This window comes from Monodelphis domestica, chromosome 3 (genome assembly GCF_027887165.1).
Source record: "Monodelphis domestica isolate mMonDom1 chromosome 3, mMonDom1.pri, whole genome shotgun sequence".
Lineage (NCBI taxonomy): Eukaryota > Metazoa > Chordata > Mammalia > Didelphimorphia > Didelphidae > Monodelphis > Monodelphis domestica.
This window is the reverse complement of record NC_077229.1, coordinates 402,969,781-402,994,876: the sequence shown is the minus strand read 5'-3', so window position 1 is coordinate 402,994,876 and position 25,096 is coordinate 402,969,781. Positions and strand designations below refer to the sequence as shown.

Below are 25,096 nucleotides of genomic sequence, written 5' to 3'. Positions count from 1 at the left end.
AAAGGTTTAGCACTAGAATGGTTATTTTGAACTGATGTATTGATTATTATTGATTCGTATCATTTGACCCAAAGGAGCATTTCTAAAGGAATGTGAAAAGTTCTATAATGAGATTTCCAATGCAATATATTCCATGGCAAAATGAAATTTCTTCACTGCTGGTGCTTTTCTCTTAGGCATTCTCTTTTCCTACCCCCAACATCCACCCACACACCCACATACCCACAAACATCCTTTTTCTGGAATTTGTATGAATAAATCCAGATACTTTGGCTGAATATAGATAGCACCAAACATCTGGATGAAAATGGAAAAATTAGTACCAACACCCAGATGTTTCTAACAAGCTGAAATATTTGGCATCCTGTAGTCAAAACATCCAGATGACCAACTGGATTTTCCTCTGGATGTTTTGATTTTCTGGGGCAATGGGACTCAGTAGCTAGCAGGTGGGACCTGTTTCAGGGGTTCGAGCTGAAAAAATGAATTTGATACATTTCCTTTGTGTTATTGTCAGACCACATTATAAGACACAATCTTGTACCATCTTGGTACCTGGTAGAATGGTTTGTTCATAGTATGTGCATGGGCTGAAGACATCAACACCAGCTAAAGAAAGTTCTTAGAGATATTTAGTATATTTGGTTCTACTCTAAGGGAAACTTGCCAAGACTCAAGTTTCAAGTACTGGCAAATTCTGGAGATTCAGGAACAACTGAATGACTCCCTTTGTTTTTAAGCAGAATGCAAATATTGTTGAAGGTCAGAAATGGCATGAGTAAGGTAAAGAAAGTAAAGTGTGTGATTTAACATCTTACCAATTGTACACTGGGTAAGGTGAAGACTAAGACACATGGGACAAGCTCTAAGCAGCACAGTGAAGTCAGGACTAGATCTAGCTCAAACATCCTGAGATTCTCTGATTCTAAACTGTCTGTTTTTGGCAACCTCCCATCTGCTTTTTAAGTATTTCTTTCCTTCTCCTGTCCTCAGGTGTTGTTCTTCAGTTGTGCCCAACTATCTGTGGCCCCATTTGGGATTTTCTTGGCAAATATAGTGGAGTGGTTTGCCATTTCCTTCTCCAGCTCATTTTACAGATGAGGAACAGAGTGAGGGTTAAGAGACATAGTCAGGGTCACACAGTAAGTATTCCCAGGTACTATATCCTTTACTTAATGCATTCGTATGGCATATGTTAATAATTACTATTATTTCTATTTTCATAGAGAACCCCTGAAAACCAAAAAAAAATGTGGGGGAAAATCTCTGGGAAAGAAGTTATACTAGTGATACTTTAGGTACTGTCATGGGTTTTGGGAGTAATGCTTTCAAAGAACTCTTGCACTATATAGATAGTATACCTCAACTGATGTCCTGTTGCTGAGTACTTTCTAGAAATCCATGTTTTGAAAATAATTGTTAAATTCGGATTATTTTATTTTTCTCAGCTTTATTTTATTTTTTCAAATAGCTAACTAGCTATTTAGCATTAAATTAATTTTCCAGATATCTGGTTAGTTGAATTTTATCTTCACTCCTCCTCCCCTCAAACTGCCTTGCAGTTGGCCAAATTCTCTGACAAAATTTTGTCAGCACTTCACTAGACAATATTGGTTCTTTAGCTGACAGGAGGAGCAATCCTTGATATTTTTATGGTGATGATTACTTGCTTTCTTTGTTCCTGCCTGAGAAAGTAATAACACTCTTACTTTTGTTTTTCACTCTATGACTAATTTAAACCATTTGTTCAGTGTGGAAGATTTATGAGCCCACCATCTGCCAGTTGGTTTTATTTTATTTTTTTACACATCCCTGACAATAAAATAACATCAAGACACAGAAGGACAGCAGGATAAAGTCACCTCCTGTGAACTCACAGCTTCCTTTATTTATTCCAATTTAAGAAACATTGATTAACAATGAAAATATCTAAACTGAATTTATTTTGGATATATTTCAATATACTCATTAACATATAGATTGCCTCTGCTGATATAAGCAGGGAATATAAATTCTTTGATGGTGGGGATATTTTCATGATTATCTTTCTATCCCCAACACCTACTGCCATGCCTTAAACACAGTAGGTCCTCATTTAACGCTTGTTAACAAATGTTAAGGATTAAGTGCTCAATAAGTACAATGAGCTGTGTTAGGTCCTAAGATACAATGATATATGAGATGTCGTAGACCTTGTTCTCAATGAGTCTGCAATCTAATTTACAAGTTCTGATTACTAAAATATGACACTTGTCTCTATAGGAAAAAACCCCAAACTAAACACACTTATTGAGATCCATACTAGTCTGAGTATGTCTACCCCTGAACGAATCCAAAATATGTGTAAACCTTGCTGCTAAAAAAAAGGGGGGAGCAAAAGTCAACTTTTTATGGCCATTAAAGTTGTTGATTTTGGCCATCTTGCTCACCTGGAGATGAAGTCATGACTACTAAGTATTTTGCTTGCTGAGTCTGGAAAAGAACCATAGAATGTTAGAGTTGGAAGAGACCCCTGAGATCATATCTTCCAACCCCTTTATCTTACCGATGAGGCAACCCTCATCAACACTTTGGGAAAAGAAAATAGTATCAGGCTTTTAGAGACAAGAGGCCCAGAATTTCTGCACTTTGGATTTCAGCTCTGTTGGCACCCTTACTTCAATATTGCTAAGATATATGACTTCAGCAGCCCACAGGCTACTCCACCACTGGAAACCTCAGCCCTTCTGCCTCATGAAAACCTTGGCTGCAAAGACCATCAGCTGGGGGCCAACCTCCTGGTGAGGTGGAGTTGTTTGCATGCAACTATCAAAACTTCATGTGAGAGTATAAAATAGAAAAAGGCTTTCCATTTAGAACTGAGCACAGGGCCTGGTGCATAGCAGGTGCCTAATAAGTGCTTGTTGACTTTGTTAGGTGGTCTAATGGAGAGAGCCCTGTACTTGGCATCAGGATGACTTCACTACAAAATCTACCTTAGATGACTGGCCACCTTAACCAAGTCATTTAACCTCTGTTAGACTCGGTGTCCTCATCTGTGAAATGTAGAAAATAATATCACCTACCTCACATAGTTGGTGGGAGGACAAAATGAGATGATAAAGGGAAAGCACTTTGCAAACTTTAAAGTTCTTTAGAAAGTATTACTTTTATTGTTATCATTGCACTTGCATTAAATTATTATTGCCTCACAAAGGCATCATTTATTATTTTGCTTTTTCATTATAGTAACTGAGTATCATTTTAGTTTATCCTCAAAAACTCTGTGAGGTAAATAGGACAGGTATCTTTATGCTTAATAAACTGATGAATAAACAGGTACAGAGAGGCTAAACAATTGACAAGTCACATAGCTTGTCATGAACATTCCAAGGGATCTTTATATGGGACTTTCCTGCCTCCATATGAAATTCCTTAATTATACTTCCTTATTTCTTATCCCTTTACCCATATTCCATAGATTTTCAAGCAAAAAAAAAAAAACCCTTAATATTCACAGATTCCTGTGCTTCTTTCTATGAACTAGCATTGACAAGATGAGATATGGGGCCTAAGAATTTGGCTGCTTCAACCCTGGAGTCTCTTGTAATTATGCATGTATAAGAGAATGATATTTCTTTCTCAGACCACACAATGGTGGCCATGAATAGCCAGTTCCCTTATTTAATTATCCCCAAATAGACACAGAGGAAGAACTTGACAGCAATTATAATAGCAAGAAAAAATTAATTCTCTCATTTAACTAAAAATGATAATGTATGAAATTTATTTGAAAACTTAAAAAATATAATCTGGTCATATAGGGGTGGCATCCTACCACATATTGTCTAAAGACTAACATTCTTAAGAAAATGTAACTAGTGAATGCTTCCTCAGTGACATCTAGTTGACTAGCTATTCCATTTTTCATGATGATACATGAATCCATGCCATTTGGCTGCTAAGAGACAAACCATGTGATGTGGGACAGCCTAGTAAGGCTCTGTTTAGAAACACAGATCACTTAGGAGGATCTGTTGAACTTTAGTGCCATCTTAGAAAGCAAGAGCTGCGCTATACAACTTAAATGATCTGCTGAGATGTATACCAAGACTAAGAGGATGCCAAGAAAGGAAGAAAGATGTAGGAAGGAAGGAAGGAAAGAGAAGGAAAGAAGAAAGGAAGTGGAAGGAAGGAAAGGAGGGAAGGAAGGAAAGAGATGGGGAGGAAGAAAGGAAGAGTAAAAGAAGGGATAAAAGGAGGGAGGAAGAAAAGGAAAGGAAGGGAAAGAAGAAAAGAAAGAGAGAGAGAGAGGGAGCCAAGGAGGAAGGAGGGAAGGAAGGAAAGAAGAAAGAATCAATCCAAATTGCATATGTCTAAGAAGGAGAGGGATTAGCTAAAGGTCCTCCAGGCATAAACTGAAAACCTTTTTAGCAAAGTTCCACCAGCATGCATTTATATTTTTCCAGACACGACTTCTTTCTTGAACAATAAACTAGCTAGCCAGAGGAGAAGATGGCATAAGGTCACAGGATTAGGAGCTGGAGGGAATTGTAGATGCTATATAGTCTACTTATATTTTATAGATCAGTAAACTGAGTCTCAAAGAGAGAAAGTGACTTCTTCCTGGTCATACAGGCATACAAAGCAGAGGCTGGATTTGAATTCTAGTTTATGGGCTCCAATTCGCATATCCTTTCACCACTAACTCCATCTCCAGCTGGCTCCTGAAAGGTGTTTTTTAAAAAGTGGTTCAGTCTCTCCCAGGTATGCAATAAGCTTAATCCTCATTATTTACTGGATAATAATTGAAAGACTGGGCTCAATTTAAAATTTTCATTTGGGTAGTCCTTCCATTGAACTTAAAAGCAGCTGTGCCTGAGAGCAGCTTTAGAGAACACTTGTCTGCAATTAGTTTGGAAATATAATCCTACTTTGAAGAGGGTCCTTCAGGTATAAATGCTTAAAAGGATTTTATTTCTGGTAGTATTTGTTGCCATGCTTTGGTAGGAGGGTTTAATATATAATTCCTATTTATAAGGTCGCCTAACGAGAGAATAGGATGGACTTACACTTGAAAAATAATTTTAAGAAAACTTCTGGAAATTGAGTGAAAGAAGCCTCAATCAAAATGGCATAATTTCCTCTCTAAAATACCTAGTATTAATTATGCTTTTAAAAGTAGAGCATTAAAACAACACATTCTCTCTTTTTCATCCTTCCCTAAGTCAATCTGTATATAAAGATGCAATACAATATTACGAGTTAGATTTATAAAGCAGATTGTTCTGAATTTTCCTTCCCACCTGGCTCTTCAGTGTTCCTTGCCTCTCTTTTGTTTCCCCTGCCTCCATATGGTACCTGGTTTAGTTTTGTTTTAGTCCTGTTCTGACCATACCAGGCAGACTGTAAACTAAGCCGCCAACTTGGGAGGCTACCCTTTCCTCCTAATGGTTAAGGGGAAAAGCTGAATTAATTTCTAGTTATTTAAAAAAATAAACAGTTAAATAAATGTTATGTGGAGAGTAAGGAGATATTTTTTGGTGGGGAGACATTCCTAAAGACCCTTAAATCAGGCTGTCTTTTGTAAACCTCAAATTTCCTTAGACTTATAATTGTTGAAAATTTCACCATTGGGATATTTCATACTTGGAAAATTTCTTACTGATAGTCTATTGGAATGGGAACTCCATTGGCATGGGAGGTTCCTTCTCTTCCCTTCTTAAGATTACTTTAGGACAGAGACCCTTTGCTGAACAATGGAAAGGACTTTGACCTATGCTTAGGCATGGAACGGGAATTTCTTTGAGTCTTGATTGATTTTGGAATTTATACAATGGAGATACTCCACCCTATTCAGTCCTAATAGGATTGAGTAAGGGCTGCAGCCTAGATCAAAATTTAATTATTCCAATCTCTACCATACTCAAGTTAACAGGATTTAGAAAGGGCTGGAACAAAGGAGTAAAGATTTAATCATTTGAAAAATATGACCTTCAACAGACATGTGCAAAAGCCAGAAACCTCTGGGCGGTCCTGGGTTAAGCGAGAGCCTCCATTGACAGGGAAATTGATGAAGAGTGATTGGTAGATGTGAGGACTGAGGGGAGGCAACTTGGATGGTGTCCTGAAAGATAGGAGGGTCTGGAGACTCGAGAGAGAGGATTGAGTTTTTGGTCTGTGTGGTTGCTGGGCTCTGAGGAAGCTTGCTCTGAAGGAAGCTGAAGGTGGGGGCTCTCTGAGACTGTTTCTGCATTTTGGACACGTGAGTAATAGGGACTGATCTCTTTTCTTTGCCCCAGCTATCTAAGGGCTTGGGCCTTTTGGCCCAGCCTAAACAGAAGGGGTATTTAAGCCCTATTCCCTTCTCTCCCCTTTCTCTCTCTATATATATCTCTAATTCCTTTCTTGCTCCTATTGTAATTAAACTCCAAAAAAGGCTGACGGCTGACTTGAGTTTTTCATTTAGGAATTACATAGCTGATTCCTTGGCGACCTTAAATTAATATATATCAGTCTTTTAAAGTGATTCCCTTGTAACATTGTGGCTGACCACACGGGAGTCTAAAGAATCCTCTCAATAAAACTTTTTCCTTGCCTTTTTACTATACTGTTTCACGACTTAGTCCTTTTTTTTAAAAAAAAAAAAACTTGGCTTAAAGACACAGCTGCTAGAACACGTGAGTATAAAAAACTTTTTCTCTTTTCTCCTTAAGTTAAATTGGAATCAGCAGTTTTTTCTTTTTCTTCCCTTTAATCTTAAGGGACAGCTGGGTAGCTCAGCGGATTGAGAGCCAGCCCTAGAGGCAGAAGGTCCTGGGTTCAAATCGGACCTCAGATACTTCCCAGCTGTGTGACTCTGATAGACAGAAAACAGCTGTTTTTAAATCTCAGCAACAGGACTCTAAAGTCCTGGCTGGAAGAACTGTTTCTAAATATCCTTTCCCTTAAGGAACAACTTCCTGGATTAAAAAAAAAAAAACCTGTGGAAAGTTTGTTGCTTTGCCCTGCTCCCCACGTGTTTTGTGAAATTACAAAATATACATATAAAAATGAGTACTACATTCTTTGACAATTATATGGCAGCTGAAGAAGTAGGGGCATTGAGGAATGAAGGATACCTCCAAATTTTTATATTAATAGGTACTGTCATTTTTGTACTCCTCAATACTATATTTAGAGATGAAAAAATAAAAAATATTGAGGATAAAATAAAACAAAATGAGGATAAAATAAAACAAAATGAGGATAAAATAAAACAAAATGAGGATAAAATAGAAAATATTGAGGATAAAATAGAAAATGTTGAGGATAAAATAGAAAAAAATGAGGATAAAATAGAAAATATTGAGGATAAAATAGAAAATATTGAGGATAAAATAGAAAAAATTGAGGATACAATAGAAAAAATTGAGGATACAATAGAAAAAATTGAGGATAAAATAGGAAATATTGAGAATAAAATAGAAAAACTTGAGGATAAAATAGGAAATATTGAGAATAAAATAGGAAATATTGAGGATAAAATGGGAGATATGGAAGATAAAATAGGAAAAATTGAGGAAAAAATGCAAGCCCAATTAGAAGATCTAAAATGTTTCTTACAGGATCAATGGGCAAACACCCACTCTACCAGAAACAGACCTGTTTCTGAACCTTTGAATGAGGAAATTTCCTTCCCTGAAATAGAGATGGAAAACACCTTCCCTATAGCCCAGTTAACAGACTGCTTCTCTCGTGCAGTGCAAATCTTGTCTGAATTTAATCCCCAAAACCCTTCCCCTGCAATCCCAGCTTCTCATGTTCCTTCTCCTACAGAAAACCAAATTCCAATGCAAGGGAGATCTTGTCCTCCTAGAGAAACCTGTCCTTGTCAAACTGACCCACAGGTGCAAAATTCAACTAGAGGCCTGTTTCCTCTAAGAGAAGTACCTGAAATAGGACGAAATGGGGATGTGGTGACTTTAAGACATAGGATACCGTTTACTCCCCAAGAAATAAATGAATTTACACGAAATATCCCCACATATGAACAAGATCCTTTTCTAGTAACAAAAAAGATGGGAGACATATTTTTTCAATATAATCCGTCTTACAAGGACGTTGAGAGCTTACTACAGGCTTTTTTAAGTGAACGTGAAAAAAATAAAATAATTGCTCATGTCAACAAAACCCGGGGGCGTAATGCAGCACATTGGCCATCTCAGGATCCCGAATGGGACTATAGTAATCCTGAGGACTATCTACAACTATACCGTTGTAGAGAGGCCATCCTCACGGCCATGAAGGAATGTGCGGACAGTACAGATAAGTGGATGGAACTGGAAAAAATTAAGCAAAAGGAAAACGAAACACCCTCCAGATTTATGGACAGAATTATCGAGTTTGGGGACAGATACTTAGATTGGGACTTAACTAAAGAGAATAGTTTAAGACAAGTTAGAAGAATCTTTGTAAACAATTCTAGCAAAGTAATTAAAAATTATTTTAAAACACAATGCCCAAGATGGTCAGATAACAGTAACACTTTGCCTATGCTCTACTTTCTATTGAACACAAGGCCTTCCCCACCACCCTTGACACTGCCCTCTTTCAGACTTGCTCTACAGAGGAACAACTATCTAGAGCAGAAAGTTCCTAAGCTGTGGCCCATTAATATTTTGGTAACTATATTTCAATATAATTGACTTCCTTTGTCAACCTATACATTTTTTTTTGTTCATTTAAAAACATTACCCTGAGAAGGCATCTATTGGTTTCACCATAAAATCAAACATTTCCTAAAGGAAATTTTCTCTCTTCCTTTTTTGTCTCCCCTTTTTCCTTCCTTCCTTCCTTCCTTCCTTCCTTCCTTCCTTCCTTCCTTCCTTCCTTCCTTCCTTCCTTCCTTCCTTCCTTCCTCCCTCTCTTCCTTCTTTTCTTCCTATGGTTTTTCAGGCCTTTGTCCATGAATTGCCATTGGTCCTGAACAAATAGTTATGGATACACAAAATTTTTGCAACCAAAAATTGTCTATGTCTTAAAACCAATCCAGACCAACAAGCATCCAAGTATCTATTCTAGAGGTGTTATATTAGATGCTAGGGAAACAAAGAAGAGAAAAAAATAATTCCTTCCCTCAAGAGCTTTCATTCAGAATGTAAACAGATCAGTATATGTATATTACTTAGGGACACAATAACTAGGGAGGTAAGAGAAAACCTTCTGTAGCAGACAGCTCATGACCTGGGCTATAGATGCCAGGAAGCAGAGGTAAAGGTACTCCAGGGATGGGAGAAAATCTGTATATGGCATGGATGTGAGTGATAGAATGCTCAGGTCAAGGAATCAGTCAATAAATAAGTATTCATTAGATGTCTCCTATGTATTTGATTCTATGCTATTAGATGGAATAAAAAGACAAAAATGGAAGGGTCCCTACCTTCAAGGAGTTTACATTCTATTCCAGTAAGATGTAGCATATCCAGTGCTGGACTTGTAATTAGGAGTTTGAGATTTACTTAATGGCTGTTACTTGGGGGAAGTGACCTAACCTCTTTTAACTTCAGTTTCCTGAGCAACACAGTCCTGAGCCTGTTTGGTACTAGGTCTGTGCTCTTTTATAAATCTATGGACTGACTGGGGATGTAGACACTAGTGCAAATATCAATAATATGGAAATAGGTCCTAATCAATGACACATGTAAAACCCAGCAGAATTGCTCATTGGCTATGGGAGGGAGGTGGGAGGAGGGGAGGGCAAGAACATGAATCATGTAACCATGGAAAAATATTCTACATCAATTAATTAAATGAAAAATTTCATATATATATACATATATATAAATACATATAAATCTATGTACTGTGTTATTGGTGCTCATTGATTTCAGTCATGTCCAGACTCTTCATAACCCTATTTGGAGTTTTCTTGGCAAAGATACTGGAGTGGTTTGGTACTTTCTCCAGTTCAATTTATAGATGAGGAAACTGAGGCAAACAGGATTAAGTGATCTGCTCAGGGTCATACAACTAGTAAGTATCTGAGGTCATATTTAAACTCAGGTATTCCTGACTCCAGACATGGCACCCTGATAGCAAGCAGTGGGCATGAGATTCAAGCTTAGTGTCTTTGATTCCAAGATCAGGACTCCTTCTATTCCCATGACAGCATTAAGAACAAAAGGGTACTTCCTCAATGCTTCCCATATGTAATAAATGCATTTATTTAATTTTTGGTCCAGACATGTGATTTCAATGGTAGAGAATTCCCAATGAGGAGACTCCTACCGATGAAGATCTTTCCACTTAGGACCTTCGATGTCTGGTGCTCTACGAGATTAAATGGCTTGACAAGAGTCTCTCAGAAAATAGTTGTCAGAAATGGAATTTGAACATATATCTTCCTGAACTTGAGGCTGATTCACTCCATGATGCTTCTCCCATAATAAATATACCATTGTACATCCAGGATAAAATATCATATTTTCTCTTACCTCAATGCCTTCTTTGTTTAAGGCATATTCATCAAAATTCAAAATGGCAATCTTGATTGTCCTTGGAGGGGGTAATACAGTCAGTCCAATGTTAATGGCATTACTGCGCTTGGAGTCCAAAACAATGATTTCTTGTCGCTTTCCATCTGCAGCCGTTTTCTTAGTGAGAAAATAAGGAAAAATTCAAGATTAGTTCATAATCTTTGATGGTGTGTGCCTTTCATCAAAGAACTGTTAAAAGCTAAGCCTTTCAACTTACTACTCATTTAGGTAGGAAAACAAAGGGCTCAAAGCCAGGAGAGGGAAGACCTGGCGACTGACCAGTATGAAGAGATCAAGGAGTCAGAGTGGAAAGTAAGCCAAGTGTGGGTCAAGCAATGGAACTTTGCAAGTCAGACACATAAAATCAAATTGATTTTCCTTTAATGAGGTGGTGGGGAGAGGAACAATTGTGATATTTGGTAAGAAAAGGGAAAAATCTGTTTTTTTCCTAAAGAAATACTAGCAATAGAACTAAAACCTACAAGGGTTCTCATAATGGGTATTGAGAGAAGTGCTGGTGTTTGCTTTGTTTGGCTCTAAATTTTGAGGGGATTCACATTTTAAAAGCATATAGCAATAAATGCTTTGATATTTTGAGCACATGGTTTAAGAAAGAAGACTTTTAACATAATGTTAGTATTTCTAAGAACTTAGGGGTTCTCTCCAGTAGCTATACTGGTCCTGAATGAAAAAAGAGAGGGAAATAAATATAGTAGGGGCAAAAGGAAGAGAAGGGACAGATAAAGAAGGGAAAGAAGGGGGATAAGAACATAAAAGATAGCAGAGGGTAGAAGTGGAAGGAAAGGGACAGAGCATACAAGTTGATGCCCTTAATTTTTCATGATTTTGTGAGGGGGTCATTCTGTAAACAGACCTAGAAAACCTTGGCTTATACTTCTTCCTGTCCTTGTGTAAGTCCCCTTAGAACTGGATTTCTGTGTCCAGGACAAGAAACCAAAATTTTCCCCTTGATCACTAGTGGGCAAAAGATTGATAATGGTAAGGGAGAAGGTTAATGGTCAGAGGAATCAAAATCTGACCATACCCCAAATCTGACTTACGGGTAAAGGGCTGTCCCTGGTGCCTGAAACCTAGGTACTTTGGAATTGGGAGAACATTCTTTGGAATGGGTCTCCAGAGAAAGACTTTACCCATTGTGGGGAGCTGAATTTTCTTGGACCCCCAGTTCTTCTGATATTTGGAGGTCTCCCCTGCCCTCTTTTATTCTAAAGAGGGGGGGTGATCATTGATACAGAGCCAAATGCTCAGGAGACTCTGGCTTGCAATATTATAATAAAATCTTTATGACAGTATCATGGCATGCCAGTTGGGAAGCCATGGGTTAGCAAATGGAAGCAAGAAAAAGGAGAACCTTCCTTGATGTCATCACTTGAACAGTTGTTGGTTCCCTTAAGTACAATCTAGGCCATTTGCACATTTAAATGAAGAAGACTGATTTTGGACTCTTAGATGCATACCCATTGTGGGGTCAAATTACTTTTTTCAGGAAGGAAAAGTTGAAAAGTATCTGAGCCCTTGGGAGCTGTCAGGGCAACTGGGTTTTAGGGGAGAGATAAAGGAGCTTCCCTATGAAATCTGGTTTCCAGTGTTTTGAATGGAGCTAAACTCCAAAAGAAATGCATGCCACCCAGCTTGGACCTACTTTCCTTTAAAAAAAAATCAAAAGAAAATTCTAAATTCCCTATGGCTCATAGCATCGAGTCTTCTACTTGAGACTCAATGACCTTAATCATCTGCCCTGATCTAAAATCATCCTAGCTATTCAAGACCAGATTCTCATTTCACAGGATTGAAGAATCTGGAGCAAGAAAACAAAAACAAACAACCATTTTTAGCAATGATTCAGGCAGTGAGCTGAAGCCAATTAATAAGATACAGAAAGAAAACATAAACAGGAGAGGTAGTGCAAAAGAGGAATATGAGAAGTCGATATGGTAATTATCTGTCCTCTGAAACTGTAAGTAGACAGTTCTTACACGTGTCTGGGTAGTCATTCCTGGCCAAGACTAAAGACCTCAAGGAGGACCCATTTTCTCAATAGGAAAGCCATTTTCATGCCTGACTAAGTAAAATTGTTGAGAGATTTTTTTTTAACAATTGAGCCTAAATCTATCCCACTGCAGCTTCTATCCATTGTTCCCAGCTCTGCTCTCTGGGGGCAAAGAACAAATTTAGTCCCTCTTTCATATGATAGCTCTTCAAACACTTGAAGACAGCCATCATGTCCAACCTCAGACTAAATAAATAGTCTCCAGTCCCTCTAACTTATCCTTGTATGGCATAATCATAAGACCTTTTTTAATCCTAGTCACAATCCTCTGGATGTTCCCAAACTGATCAATGTTCTTTTTTTTTTAATTAAAAAATAACTCTTATTTTCTGTCTTGGAATTAATACTAGGTATCATTCCAAAGCAGAAGAATGGTAAGGGCAGTTGGGGTAAAGTGACTTGCCCAGGTCACACATCTAGGAAGTGTATGAGGCCATATTTGAACCCAGGACCTTCCATTTCTAGGCCTGGCTCTCCATCCCCTGAGCCACCTAGCTGCCCTGACCAATATTTTTTTTTTAAAGAAGCTGCTGTTAGAATGAAACACAAATTCCAGATGTGGTCTGAGCAATGAGAACTTCACTTCCCAAGTTCTGGCTATTGTGCGCCTTCCTTAATTCAGCCTAATTTTTGCCTTCCATGTTCAGGGCTGACTCATACCAAAGGTAAAATCTATGTAGGTACCAGACTCCCCCCCACCCCACCCCCCCGCCCCCAGGACTCTTGTGTAACTTCATCCAGTTGACTTTGAATTTGAGTGCAAGATTTGACATTTACCCCTAATGATTTTTTATCATATTATATTCTATCCATTATTCTAGCTTCCAGAGATATTTTTGTAGCTCAACTGACTCTGACTTTTTGCATCTCATATTGATGGCCAACATGGTGTCATGGCTAGAGAGCTAGCCTCCAAGTCAGGGGGATACAGGTTAAAGTTCTACCTCCAAGAGATAATGACTTTGGATCAGTCAAGTAATTTTCTCTCAGCAGCTGTGGAGGTGATTTGGGAAAAGGGATTCTCTTCCCATTCCTACACTGGTGAAATCCCAGGTCTGGTCCCAAACAAAGAAACAAAAACTCCACCAATTTCTAGCATACTTTAGAATCAACTAGGTGTTTTCTTGTCAGTAACCTGAGAAAGGAGGAAGCACCAGTAGGATCTTTCACATTTCAGAGATGAGGAAAGAGGATGAGATGAGGATTATCTGTGACTTGCTCAGACATGTAGCTCACAAGAGACATCATCAGAACCGGAACTCAGGTTTTCTCATGTCAAGTGACCCTGGGCTAATCACTTAAGCCTTGCTTGTCTCAGTTTTTTTTTTCTCATCTGCAAAATGGGGATAATAATGTCTCACCTCTCAGGGTTGTTGTAAAGATAAAATAAGATAACATGTGTAAAGAACTTTGCAAACCTTAAAACACAATATAAATGCTTGCTACTAATGAGAACATTATTTTTTCTTCCCCAAAGCAAAAAGAAGCCAAAGTTTAGTCAGTAAAATAAGTGACTTTTACCTCTTTGCAATTCTCTGGTAGCAGATGCTTGACTTACAGGCATAATATTCAGGAAGAACTAATCCTTTAAGGGGCATAATTTATAAATTCAATCCTATACAGGTTTATAAATAATATATGTAACAAATATAATAGGAATATTTTATAAAGCACACAAGCAGGACAATGAATTAGAGCTAGAAATATTAAATAAGATTGGAGACGCTACAAAATTAGGGCAGGTAGTGAAACTGGGAGGCATCAGTCATTTCCATAGGCTATGGAAGACATGAAGACAAATGGGTTTGGAGTAGACAGATTAATCATCTCTTCCAAGAAAAAAGAGTTTGAGGGTCAAGAAGGAAAGGAACGAAGCTGACAATGACCTTCCTTCTCTGACCTCACATAGTACTTTGTTTGGAAACTCTCAGATGCACTTATATAATATTGTAAAGTATAGCTTTCTGTGTAATTTTGTTCCTTAATTTTCTGCTAGACTTAAATTTCCAGGAGATGGAGTTTGTGTCCTATCTAAACTTTGGTCATATTAATTACCTAACACATGCTCTGCAAACAGTAAGTGTTGAATAAATGTTGAGTGGAATTGAACAGGAAATATTTGTGGGTGAACTACCATTCAATAGGGATCATAATGTAATTATGTTCATTCTGGTGGGGAAAACTCCAGGGACATTATAGAGCTATTCAATTTTAGAAAATGGAAATTTGATGAATTTGCATATTAGGATTATAGCATCTAGAGCTGGAAAGGCCCTTAGAACACATCTAGTCCACCCCCCTCATTTTACAGATGAGGGCACTTCTAAGAATAGTAAAAAGAGTAAATAAAAGTCATGAAGTTGGAGACTATTTTTAAAAAAGACCTTATTGGAAGCCTGGGGGGTGGCAGAGAGGGAGGGGGAAACATGTGCTAAGGATTAAGACTGCTCAAAGCTCAAAAATAACAACTGGAAACACTGAATGGTTAACTGGTAAAAAAAAATTTAGAGGTGTTTTAAAAATAATATAATTAAAAAAACCCCAAGTGAGAACAGAGAATTCCACAGTATGTGGCAGGTCAGATACAAATTAGGAAATAGGCAAATGAAAAAAGAATCTAAAGAGTCAGCACCTTTTAATGGACTCCAAAGCCCATACAAAAAGGATCTTTAGATGAGAATAATAATGGCTCCCATCTGAATAGTGATTCCCAAGAGGATCAAGGGGCTTCTCACCTCATCCTTATGATGCTGGAGGATCACTTGTCTCCATGGAGATCATGAATTTAGAGTCAGAAATTACTTTGGAGGCCATCAAATCTAGTCTGCTCACTTTACAGATGAGAAAACTGAGGCACAGAAGGATTAAGGGGCTTGTCCAGGGTTATAAAGCTAGTTGTTGTCTGAAGTAAGATCCGAACCCAAGATTTCCTGATTTCAAGTCCAATCTCTGATTACATAAGAGGTTCTCTAAGTGTGGTCAGAGGGAATCCTTGATGGCCTTTCCAAGCCTCTGTAAGGTCAAAACTATTTCAACTTCTAATATGCTAAATATTGATAGATATAGCACACATAAATAGCTTTTGGGGATACTCAACAATTTTAAGAATGTAAAAAGGTAAAACGATCTAAAAATCGAGTTTGCATGACCCAGCACCATAGGCTTGAAGCAGAAACAGCAGAGAAAGAACTCTTCATAGTCTCTAATGAAAGCAATGCCAAAGATGAGGAAGTGATTTGTTGTGTACAGGTTAGAGGTACTAGATCAAACAATAGAAAAGTCACGGGATTCTAATAAATTAGATGTGATCAAATCTCAAGATCTGGACATGGTTGGGGCTAAATCCCAGAGCTTTTGAGGCGGCTGTTCTGTGGAATAGCCAGGGATTCCTGCAAAATATTTCTGGTGCCAATGCCAAACTTCATGGGGTCTTGGAGTCCTGCTTTCTTTCAACACTTTGCTCAAGCATCACCTTCTGTATGAAAAGGTAAAATGTAGGATACCTTCAGGGCTACAGTGAAATGAGTATTGGATTGAAGCCCAGCTCTGTAGTTTGCTGTAATAATCTAGGCAAGTCTCATTACCCCTTTGGGACTCAATTCTGTTCTTTGTAAAATAAGGATAGTACTTAAGATTCATTGGATTGTTATGAGGAAAGCACTCTGCAAACCTTACCAGGTGAGATAAATGTGAGTTATCAGTGCATGCACTTTCCTTTTTACTTCTCACATCTGGGATCTGGGAAAGTTAAAAAAAGTTTCTGGGCTGCCCACACAAGGTGAAATTCTGAGTCTGTCATCATCATGACAATGGGAAGCAAGGTGGGGCTGACTAGGGAGCAGAAAAAAGAGAAAGCAACTGCCCCTCCAAAAAAGGAATATTCCATTCTTTTCTAAGCTTCCCCTCCCATTTTCTCTCTTTTTAATCTCTTGGTTTCTCATACTTCCATGCCCTATTTTTTACTTTGAGCTCTCTCTACTACTCTAGTCCAGGCATGGAAGAGATTGAGAATGAAGCACTGGTCTCATTTTTAAGATTTCTCCCATGTTTGATTTTCAGGTAACTATTCCAAGGTGAAGAATGGTGCCTGGTAGAAGGAGCACAGGCACTGTGGATAGGCTTACTTTGAGTGTGGGATAGCTCAAGAAAGCACATTAAAAAAAAAAACCAGCTTTCTGTCTTAGAATCTATAATGAGTATTGGTTCTAGGCAGAAGAGTGGGTTAGGGTTAGGCAATTGGGGTTAAATGGCTTGTCCAGGGTCACACAACTAGGAAGTTTCTGAGGTCAAATTTTAACCCAGGACCTCCCTTCTCTAGGTCTGGCTCTCAATCCATGGAGACACCTAAAATCTCACTTTCTAAAGGAAGACTTCTAATTCCCCTTAAAACTAGTTAATTCTGTTGACTACTTCCAATTTATCCTGTTTATGTCTTGTTTCTACATATAATTTACATGCTTTCTCTCCTACTAGACTGAGGCCTCCTTGAGAGCTGGGACTATTTTTTGCCTTTCTTTGTATCCACTGAAATTAATTAATACTTGTTGAAAAAATGGTCAATCTTGGGTCCTTTTCATAACTTTTAGCATCCTCTGATCTAGCTTGCCCTTAGCTTCCATTCAGGATTACAAGGATGAATTACCTTTCTTAAGGTCTATCTATTCACACTAAGTATACTGGATATCTGCCATCTGGCCTTTGCCACCAAAAGTTCATGTTAAACTACTAATCAGAGGAGTAGCTAGGTCTAGCATAGAAGCCTCTACAATTTTCTCATTTAAAGGTTTTTTAATTTCTTTTTAAGAGATGACTCATCAGTGTCTTTATTAGAAAAACAGAAAATTTCTCTATTTTAACTAAATTTGGTTTCTTAGAAGGGTCAGTTTCTTCTTATTTATTCTTCATAAATACATCTATGTTCCTTATTATTTATTTTTTTTCTTGCTATGCTTTAAAGCCAAAATTAAAAAAAAAACAACCTTCTATATACACGTTCTGAAATCACCAATGATAAACCAAAATCAGTATACTTTTCCACTCCAAACTTCTTCCTTTGGTCAAAGTCTGTAATTTCATTGATATAGTGTGGTTTGTGATTTTATAGTGTGATGAATTCCTGGTAAGGAAACTCATACTATCGATATAGATTGGCCAATGTTCTATCTTAAAAGAGTTGTCTAAGGAAATGGAAGATTAAGTCATTTGCCCAAAGTCACACAGCTAATGTGTGCTTAGAGATTTGAATATATACTTTTTTCCTCACTCTAACCACTATACAGTCCACATGAGAAATCCAAAAGGGAAAGAGTCAGAAACTGGTCAATAGAAGAAAAAATTGAGTCTCTTTTTCTGCTTGCTGTTAACTTTTGTAATACTGAATCACAGCTGGTTTGCCAATGAACTGAGAATTATATATTCCTCTTTGAGAAGAAGATAGTGCTTTTGTTTCCCTTTGATAGATATTTAAATTGCAAGAGGGTAGGAGGAAGGTATATGAGAAAGAGAATTTAATAACTATCCTTCAAGCCTTTGCTATAGGGACTTGAATGTTACCTTTTATCTCAGCACAAGGTATTCCTCCTAAACTGAATCTGAGTCTCTTTTGTCTTCTGCTTTTTGCTCTTCCTCATCCCTTTCTCCCAACTTTATAACTCTTAGATCTCACTCACTTAAATCCTACACAAGAAAACTCTGAGGGCAGCTAGGTAGCCCAGTAGATAGTCCCAGACTTGGAGTCAGGAAGATTCAATTTCCTGAGTTCAACTCTGACCTAAGACACTTACTAAGCTATACGATCCTGGCCAAGCCACTTATCCCTGTTGGTCTCAGTTTCCTCATCTGTAAAATGAGCTGGAGAATGAAATGGCAAATTACTCTACTACCATTGCCAAGAAAACCCCAAATGAGGTCATGAAGTCAGACATGATTGAAAAATAACTAGCCTGTATGCAAGTCATTTGAGCATTTGAATCCCTGAAAAAGCTGAAGTTAAAGTGATTTGTTCAGGATTGAAGACCTAATATGTGTCGGAGGCAGGACTTAACTTTTAGTCCTCTTAACTGAAGCTGATCTACTCCATCATCCTGCCTCTCATCATTAATTCTTTATACTATCAAATTATTGAAAGAGTGACTTGATCTGGGATTACCCACTAGCACTGGGAAGCCGTACTAACAACACACCTGCTACCAATTCAGGTTGGCCTTTCTTTGCTCTCTTGGAGAGTTGGCTATGAGCCCAAGAGGTTAAATCACCTGCCTGGGATTGCAGGTATAACTTGAACCCAGGCCTAGCCTTTATTTATTCATGTTCTACACTGTTTCTTTTAGCACAAGGGAATAACAGGTTGCAAAGATAAGTTTTATTCAAAATTTTAAATATAGAAATATTATAAAAAATAATGTTTGAAATCTGTACTTTTCTTCATAATGGTCACAAATGCTGGTTTCCTACGTATTGAGAAGAGCTTGTTGTTTTTATTCATTAAGAGATAAGAGAAAAATCTATAAAACTCTGTTTTGAATCAATTCTTCTGTATATCCAGTTGTTTCCACTATTTAAGGGTCTCTACCAATAAACAATTAAGTTAAATTTCTTATCAGAGGGGCAGCTATGTAGCACAGTGGATAGAGGGCCAGCCCTGGAGTTGGAAGGACTTAGGTTCAAATATGACCTCAAACACATCCTACCTGTTTGACCTTGGGCAAGTCACTTAACTCCAAATGCCTCGTCCTTGCCATTCTTCTGTCTTAGAATTGATACTAAGACAGAAGGGAAGGGTTTTAAAAAATTAATTATTTATCAGGTGATTTCTACTTGCCTTGTGACTGAGTCCTGCATTATGACTGTAATGTCTCCAGCACTTGACAACTATAAACCCTGATCCAGAAAATTTGGCTACTTCCAATTTCTCTGGGATAGGGAACCCCAGAGCAGTGATTCAGAATTCTAAGCTATGCTTTAGGCCAGCAGTAGACATACAAAATAATAAAATGCAATACACTATTTATAGATTTCTGCAGAGAAAAAAATATCTCATGGAATGTTCAGAAAGTAAAGAGTTTTAGAGCTTTTCTACTTGAAGTTTCTCATTTTACAAATGGGGAAACTGAGGTCAAAGAGTGAAGTGACTCTCAAGTTTCTAGGTCTCCTGATTCCCTTTCTTCTTGCTCCAAGACCTAGATTTTTTTCCTCCATCACACTAGCTTGTTTTTAAAGTAAGACTGCATTTTTGTTCTCTTCTTTGCCTTTCTCTGTAACTATCTCTCCCATATATTTGCCTATCTTTCTGTCTCTGCATATATATATATATATATATATATATATATATATATATATAGAGAGAGAGAGAGAGAGAGAGAGAGAGAGAGAGAGAGAAAGAGACTCACCTCTTCCGTCTAATATCTAAATTGATATGAAGAAAAATGTAGACCCATGTTCCAGAATCTATTTAGATGAAAAACTACATAGCACATTTTTGTTTTCTTATCAGTTCTATTAAGACAGCATCACAGTTTTTTTTTAATCTGGCAAATTGGCTTCCTTCTTTAATGGTATGGGGAGGCAGGGGAGGGGGAGATTGCTTTGATGATTATAATCATATCCCTATGATTCTCTTGATGTAAGTTTTCTTTCCTAAATTACAAATGACTCCCCTGTGTTATATGCTGCCACGTGAAGTCTATTTCATTTTATTTTTGTACACTCTATTGTGTTTAATAAAAAACTTCTTGTGAGCTAGAATTAGGAAGTGGCTGTTTATAGCTGTGTTTTATGGAAATCATAGTTAAGAATTAGAAACAGAAGTAAAATTGGTCACATCTGTATCAAGTAATATAAGCCAAAAAATGGAGTCAAGTCTTTAGGATAACTTTTTTTTTCCATTTTAATGCATGTTAATTTAAAAATAAATTTCATTTGACTTTAATTTAATTTTAATTTAATCTTTCTTTTCCATGTACTTAATTATCACCTACCCACACTGACTACACCAAAAAGCAGCGAGTTGTGTGTTTCTATTTCTAGTTGTGGAATATTTTGGAATGAGTTTTGGTAAACTGATCTATATATTACCATAATCTTATGTTTCTACTTGAGCTGAGGTATGGAATATGACCTTAGCAGAGACATTGAGTCATAGTGTTAGAAGAGGTCTTAGAGTTCAAGTATCCAAATCCCTGCTAAACCATGAATCTGCTCTACACCAATGAACTCGTCTTCACTGGAAGTACAACTTTATCCTAACAATTAGGCATGCAACTTCTAAAAATGCATTGAATTTTGATAACTCTTTTCCTAACCTGTCCCACTAAAAGCCATGTCATAATGAGTCCAAGAATGAAGAGTATTTATAAAGGCTACATACTCAGGGTTTCCTGGGGAAGACATTTAGTCATGCTTCATCCTTTTAAAAAAAACAAATAAAGTTTTATAGTTCCTTATTGCCAAATGATTACTTCTTTCTTCTCTTCCCTACCCTCTGCCAGAGTTAGCTTTTTCCCGCTAGTTAAACCACTTTCCATTGGACCAATGGAAATCTATGGAGAGATAAGCTAGCGCAATAGAAAAACACCACCTAAATGACTTCAGGGCTGATTAAGTTAATGGGTTAATGCGGTCAAAGTTTTCAGTTCAATATCATCAATCATCAATTTATTTTTAACAGATAAAAATATTTTCCACAGCCACAGACTATTCTTATTTCTAATCAGTTAACTTGTAAATAGGTATACTTAGAATTGAGTGAAAAAACATGGGTACCTCATCACTGCTGCTAGATGAACTCAAATCACTATGCCATGAAAATGGGCCATTGGCATCATCTCTACATAAAATATTTGATATACATAACAAAAAAATGCATGAATATTTACCCAAATGGGCAGGGCTTGACCTTTTTAATAGGGATTTTTCTTCACTGCCTCTCAGAAGCCTCCACCAAACTCCTCTTCTGACACATCATGGGGGTATGAATTAGAAACTTGAAAGGCTAGACAAGCAGAGGGAAAACTTTGGCAAGTTTTGCCATGCCAGAAAGGATGCAAATATAGATAGCTCTGGTGAAAATAAGTCTGCTGTCCAAGGTGAGTATGGAGGGAGTCTTCACTAGTCAATTGCATATAGGTAATGAATTCTTTGGTCACAGCAACCATTCTGGCAAAATGGCTCTCTAGAGAAGAGATAGATAGCCTTTTTGCTGAAGGAGATTCCCTTTTTTGGAAATTCTAATTATATTTCATGTTCATAATGGAGTTCCTCCATGAGTTGAAGCTGAATAAAAAGTAGGTAATGCTGACAAGGTCAGTTGGGTTTTGATGTTGTGTGTATGTGTGTGAGACAGCAGGAGACATTTAGAAGAAGTGATATTTCATGAAAGAAAAACTGCTAACCCAACTGTTGTGAATCACAAGTCTTTCTACATCATACAGTGAGGTGGCTATGAAATGAGTTGTAGGAAACCATAGCTGCTGGCGGTATCACCTTGTTCTCTGTGAGAATTGGTTTACTTTCAAATAGAACAGATTCCCACAGTGGTTGACTGGGAAATCCAAATGGGTTCATTGAACACCTGTGCCTTCTATGAGAGTTCTGGGATAGCTCTGAATGTTACTAGCAGTTCAAGGCTCAAGCTGTACAGGCAGTAGTGTGGCAGCTCTCTTAAGCTCACTACAGGGAATCTCAATGAGAAATGAGGAAGGGTTGTTGGCAGCTTCTGGCCATGTGCCTGGAAAGCAGACCTGACTCTAAATGATCCCCACACTGCCCATAGATTGTCAGCACTCTGCCCAATCAGTCATGGGCATTCAGATGAACACTACAAGAAGTTTAGAGACCTTGATACAGAATAGGAGTTCAATAATCTACTCTCCTCAAATAGCTATTTAGGGCCACTTATTCGGGATAATAAACAATAACCAGAGATGATCAACCCCTTCGGTGCTATTCCCCTCCCCACACACACACACACAAAACAATAGCCCACAGGCTTAGTGAAAGATATTCAGTATATATAAAACATATTTCATATGTTTGAGCTTTTCTATTTTCTTTGTGTATGACCTTTAGGGGGAAATTTGTAGTATTTTTGATGAAGGATCATATAGCAAACACAGTCACTGAAAGTGGTGACGTATAACCGGAGAAGGAGGAAAAATGGGGTAGGGAAGACAGAAGATAGAAGTACTTGACATTTTTAGCTGATTGTATGCTTGGCAAAAAGCTTCCACAAACCTTGTTTCATTAAGAGGGAGAAACAAACGTGGGTGGTGACAAAGAAAATTCTGCAGCTTGAATAGAATTTTGTGAAAATAATAATTAAAGAAATCTTTTCAAGACTGCAATGTACACTGACTCAAAGATAAGAGTGTGCAAGCTAGAATCTTTTTTATTAGGAAATGAATTATTAGAAATCTGTTACTCAGTGTATTAGGAGTGTTTTTTCCTCCTCAGCACCTTCGATTAACTTTTACTTGTCATGCTTCATAGGCACCTTATGGTAAGCTATCTCATTTTTAGTAACTTGGAAATATGAAATGTAATTCATATACACAATACATCAGTGAAGGGCTGAAACATTCAGGTGTAAACAAAAAAAACTTCAGTCAATCATCTCCATGTATGCATGTGCTGTCTACTTGATCTAAAACAGAGAGAATAGATTATTTGGAAAGGTCCATATTTTTGGCATTATGTAAGCCTACTCAAGGAATTATTTAAAGAAATGTCATTTGAGATATGACATATCTTCTTTTGTAGCCATGGAGTTCCATGCCACAGTTAACTTCCAAACTGTTTAATGTCAAATGAAGATGGCTGGATCACCATATTCTTTGACAGGACAATGTCATTTCCAGTAAGTCAGTCGTTTTTATTCCTTTACTGGCTAACTTTTGGAAACGTGTATACCTTCTTCCCAACCCTGACCATTTTGGTTCTTAGATGGCCATTTTGGTTAATGTTCACTGGCTGCTGTCCACATAATCCAGGCTTAAATGAACTGTAACAGAACTACAAAACAAGAATCACTGAACTTATGTCTAGGGTGGAGATAATGAATTAATAGTTCATTAAGTAATTCATTAAAAGTTCACAATATCTACATTCTGTAATAGATTTATGGTTCCTATTACATGTGTAAGGACACCTAAAAGTATTTTGTGAGCTACAGATTTGTATGGTGTTATCAAATGATAAAAAGAAACGCCACAAATTAAAGGAACAAACTAGATGTTAGTGGTACCTTTGTGACAGACAGTTCCTTGGATTTAGATTCAAAGAGGTGCTCCAGTTTGGAAGTATCCACTTTAATGGGTTCCAGTTTCGACCACAGGAATTCTCTGCAGCGTTTGTTTTTACACTGCCACTCAAATGGCCGCACCTCATTCCAAAAGAGACGGATGGTTTTCTTCTTCTTTGTAAATGCTGGCTGACCCCTAGGAACCTGGGGCCACCCTAAACCCTGAGGAGTGCCAAACATTGGGGGAGGAGCCAATAAATTAGCAGGGGCTGGAGTTGGAGATGAGCAATCAAAAAGAGGGGGAGGGGGAGGTGGAGGCAAACACAAAAAGGAAGGTGGAGGTGGAGGAGGAGGAATGAGTGAGTCCCTAGGACCCCAATCCATGTCCAAAACATCTATATCATCCTCATCTCCCAAGTCTGTGAAGTCCATCTCTTTGATTTTAAGTTCCCTAGGATTGGCCATGAGCTGATCCCAGATGTAGTCCGACTCCTTCTTTGGTTGTGCTTGTGTCTTTTCAGAGACCTGTTCGCCAATCCCCATCTCGGATGAGGCTGTGCCTTTTGTGAGCTCCCCGCTGTTGAACTTCTCAGCAAAGGCTTTCACACTGCCCTGGTTATCCAAATTTTCAATCTCCATCTTTCTGACGTTTTCATCTTTAGCCTGTGAATTGGCCTGAAGAACAGAGATCCTACTGGCTACGCAGGTGATAGGCTCCTCACCTTCTTCTGTCCTCTTCCTTTCCTCCACTTTCTCCAGCTCCTTCTCCTCTTCATCCTTGGGTTTTTTATTATGGGCATACAACATGTCCAGCATAAACCTCTTATTGTTGAGAATGTTGCTACACTGCTCATTTACACCAGCATCCTGAATGGTCTGTGACCATAGACCTGAAATTATATAAACATAATCAATGAAAATAGTAGCAGAGGGGACTCAAATCAACAGAAACATGTAGTGGTAGACACAGATGAGGCTGATGACATTTTGACAAGGGACACGTTTGGGATATCAAAACCTGCATATATATATCCAGATGGTTCTCACTTGGAACCATGATGCTTCTAGATCGCTGCTTCTACATAATCATTTCTCTTACTGGGTGGGTGGTAGAAATCTCCTCTCTGTCCCACAATCCCACAACAACATACCACCCAATACTTCCATAAGCTACACATTCAAGAAGATTAATCAGTTTTAAAGATCTCTTTCTCTATAGAAGGCAGTTTCTCATTGTTTCCCTTGAATGGTCATGGCTGGTGGACACCTGTTTAAGTCTCTCACAACCTTTTC

The 25,096-nt window shown here is 37.9% G+C and overlaps 1 protein-coding gene across 14 annotated transcripts in view; it reads right to left on the bottom strand.

The window, feature by feature from the left end:
- The window catches only part of FHOD3 (formin homology 2 domain containing 3), a 719,587-nt gene that overhangs the window by 55,268 nt on the left and 639,223 nt on the right, over positions 1-25,096 (bottom strand). For all 14 annotated transcript variants that reach the window (XM_007486745.3, XM_007486741.3, XM_007486739.3 and 11 more), the window contains 2 exons: positions 23,807-24,693; positions 10,455-10,613 (listed from right to left, as the gene is read on the bottom strand). In XM_007486745.3, coding sequence (XP_007486807.2) covers positions 10,455-10,613; positions 23,807-24,693 — 1,046 coding nt within the window. The remainder of the gene's footprint in view (positions 1-10,454; positions 10,614-23,806; positions 24,694-25,096) is intronic.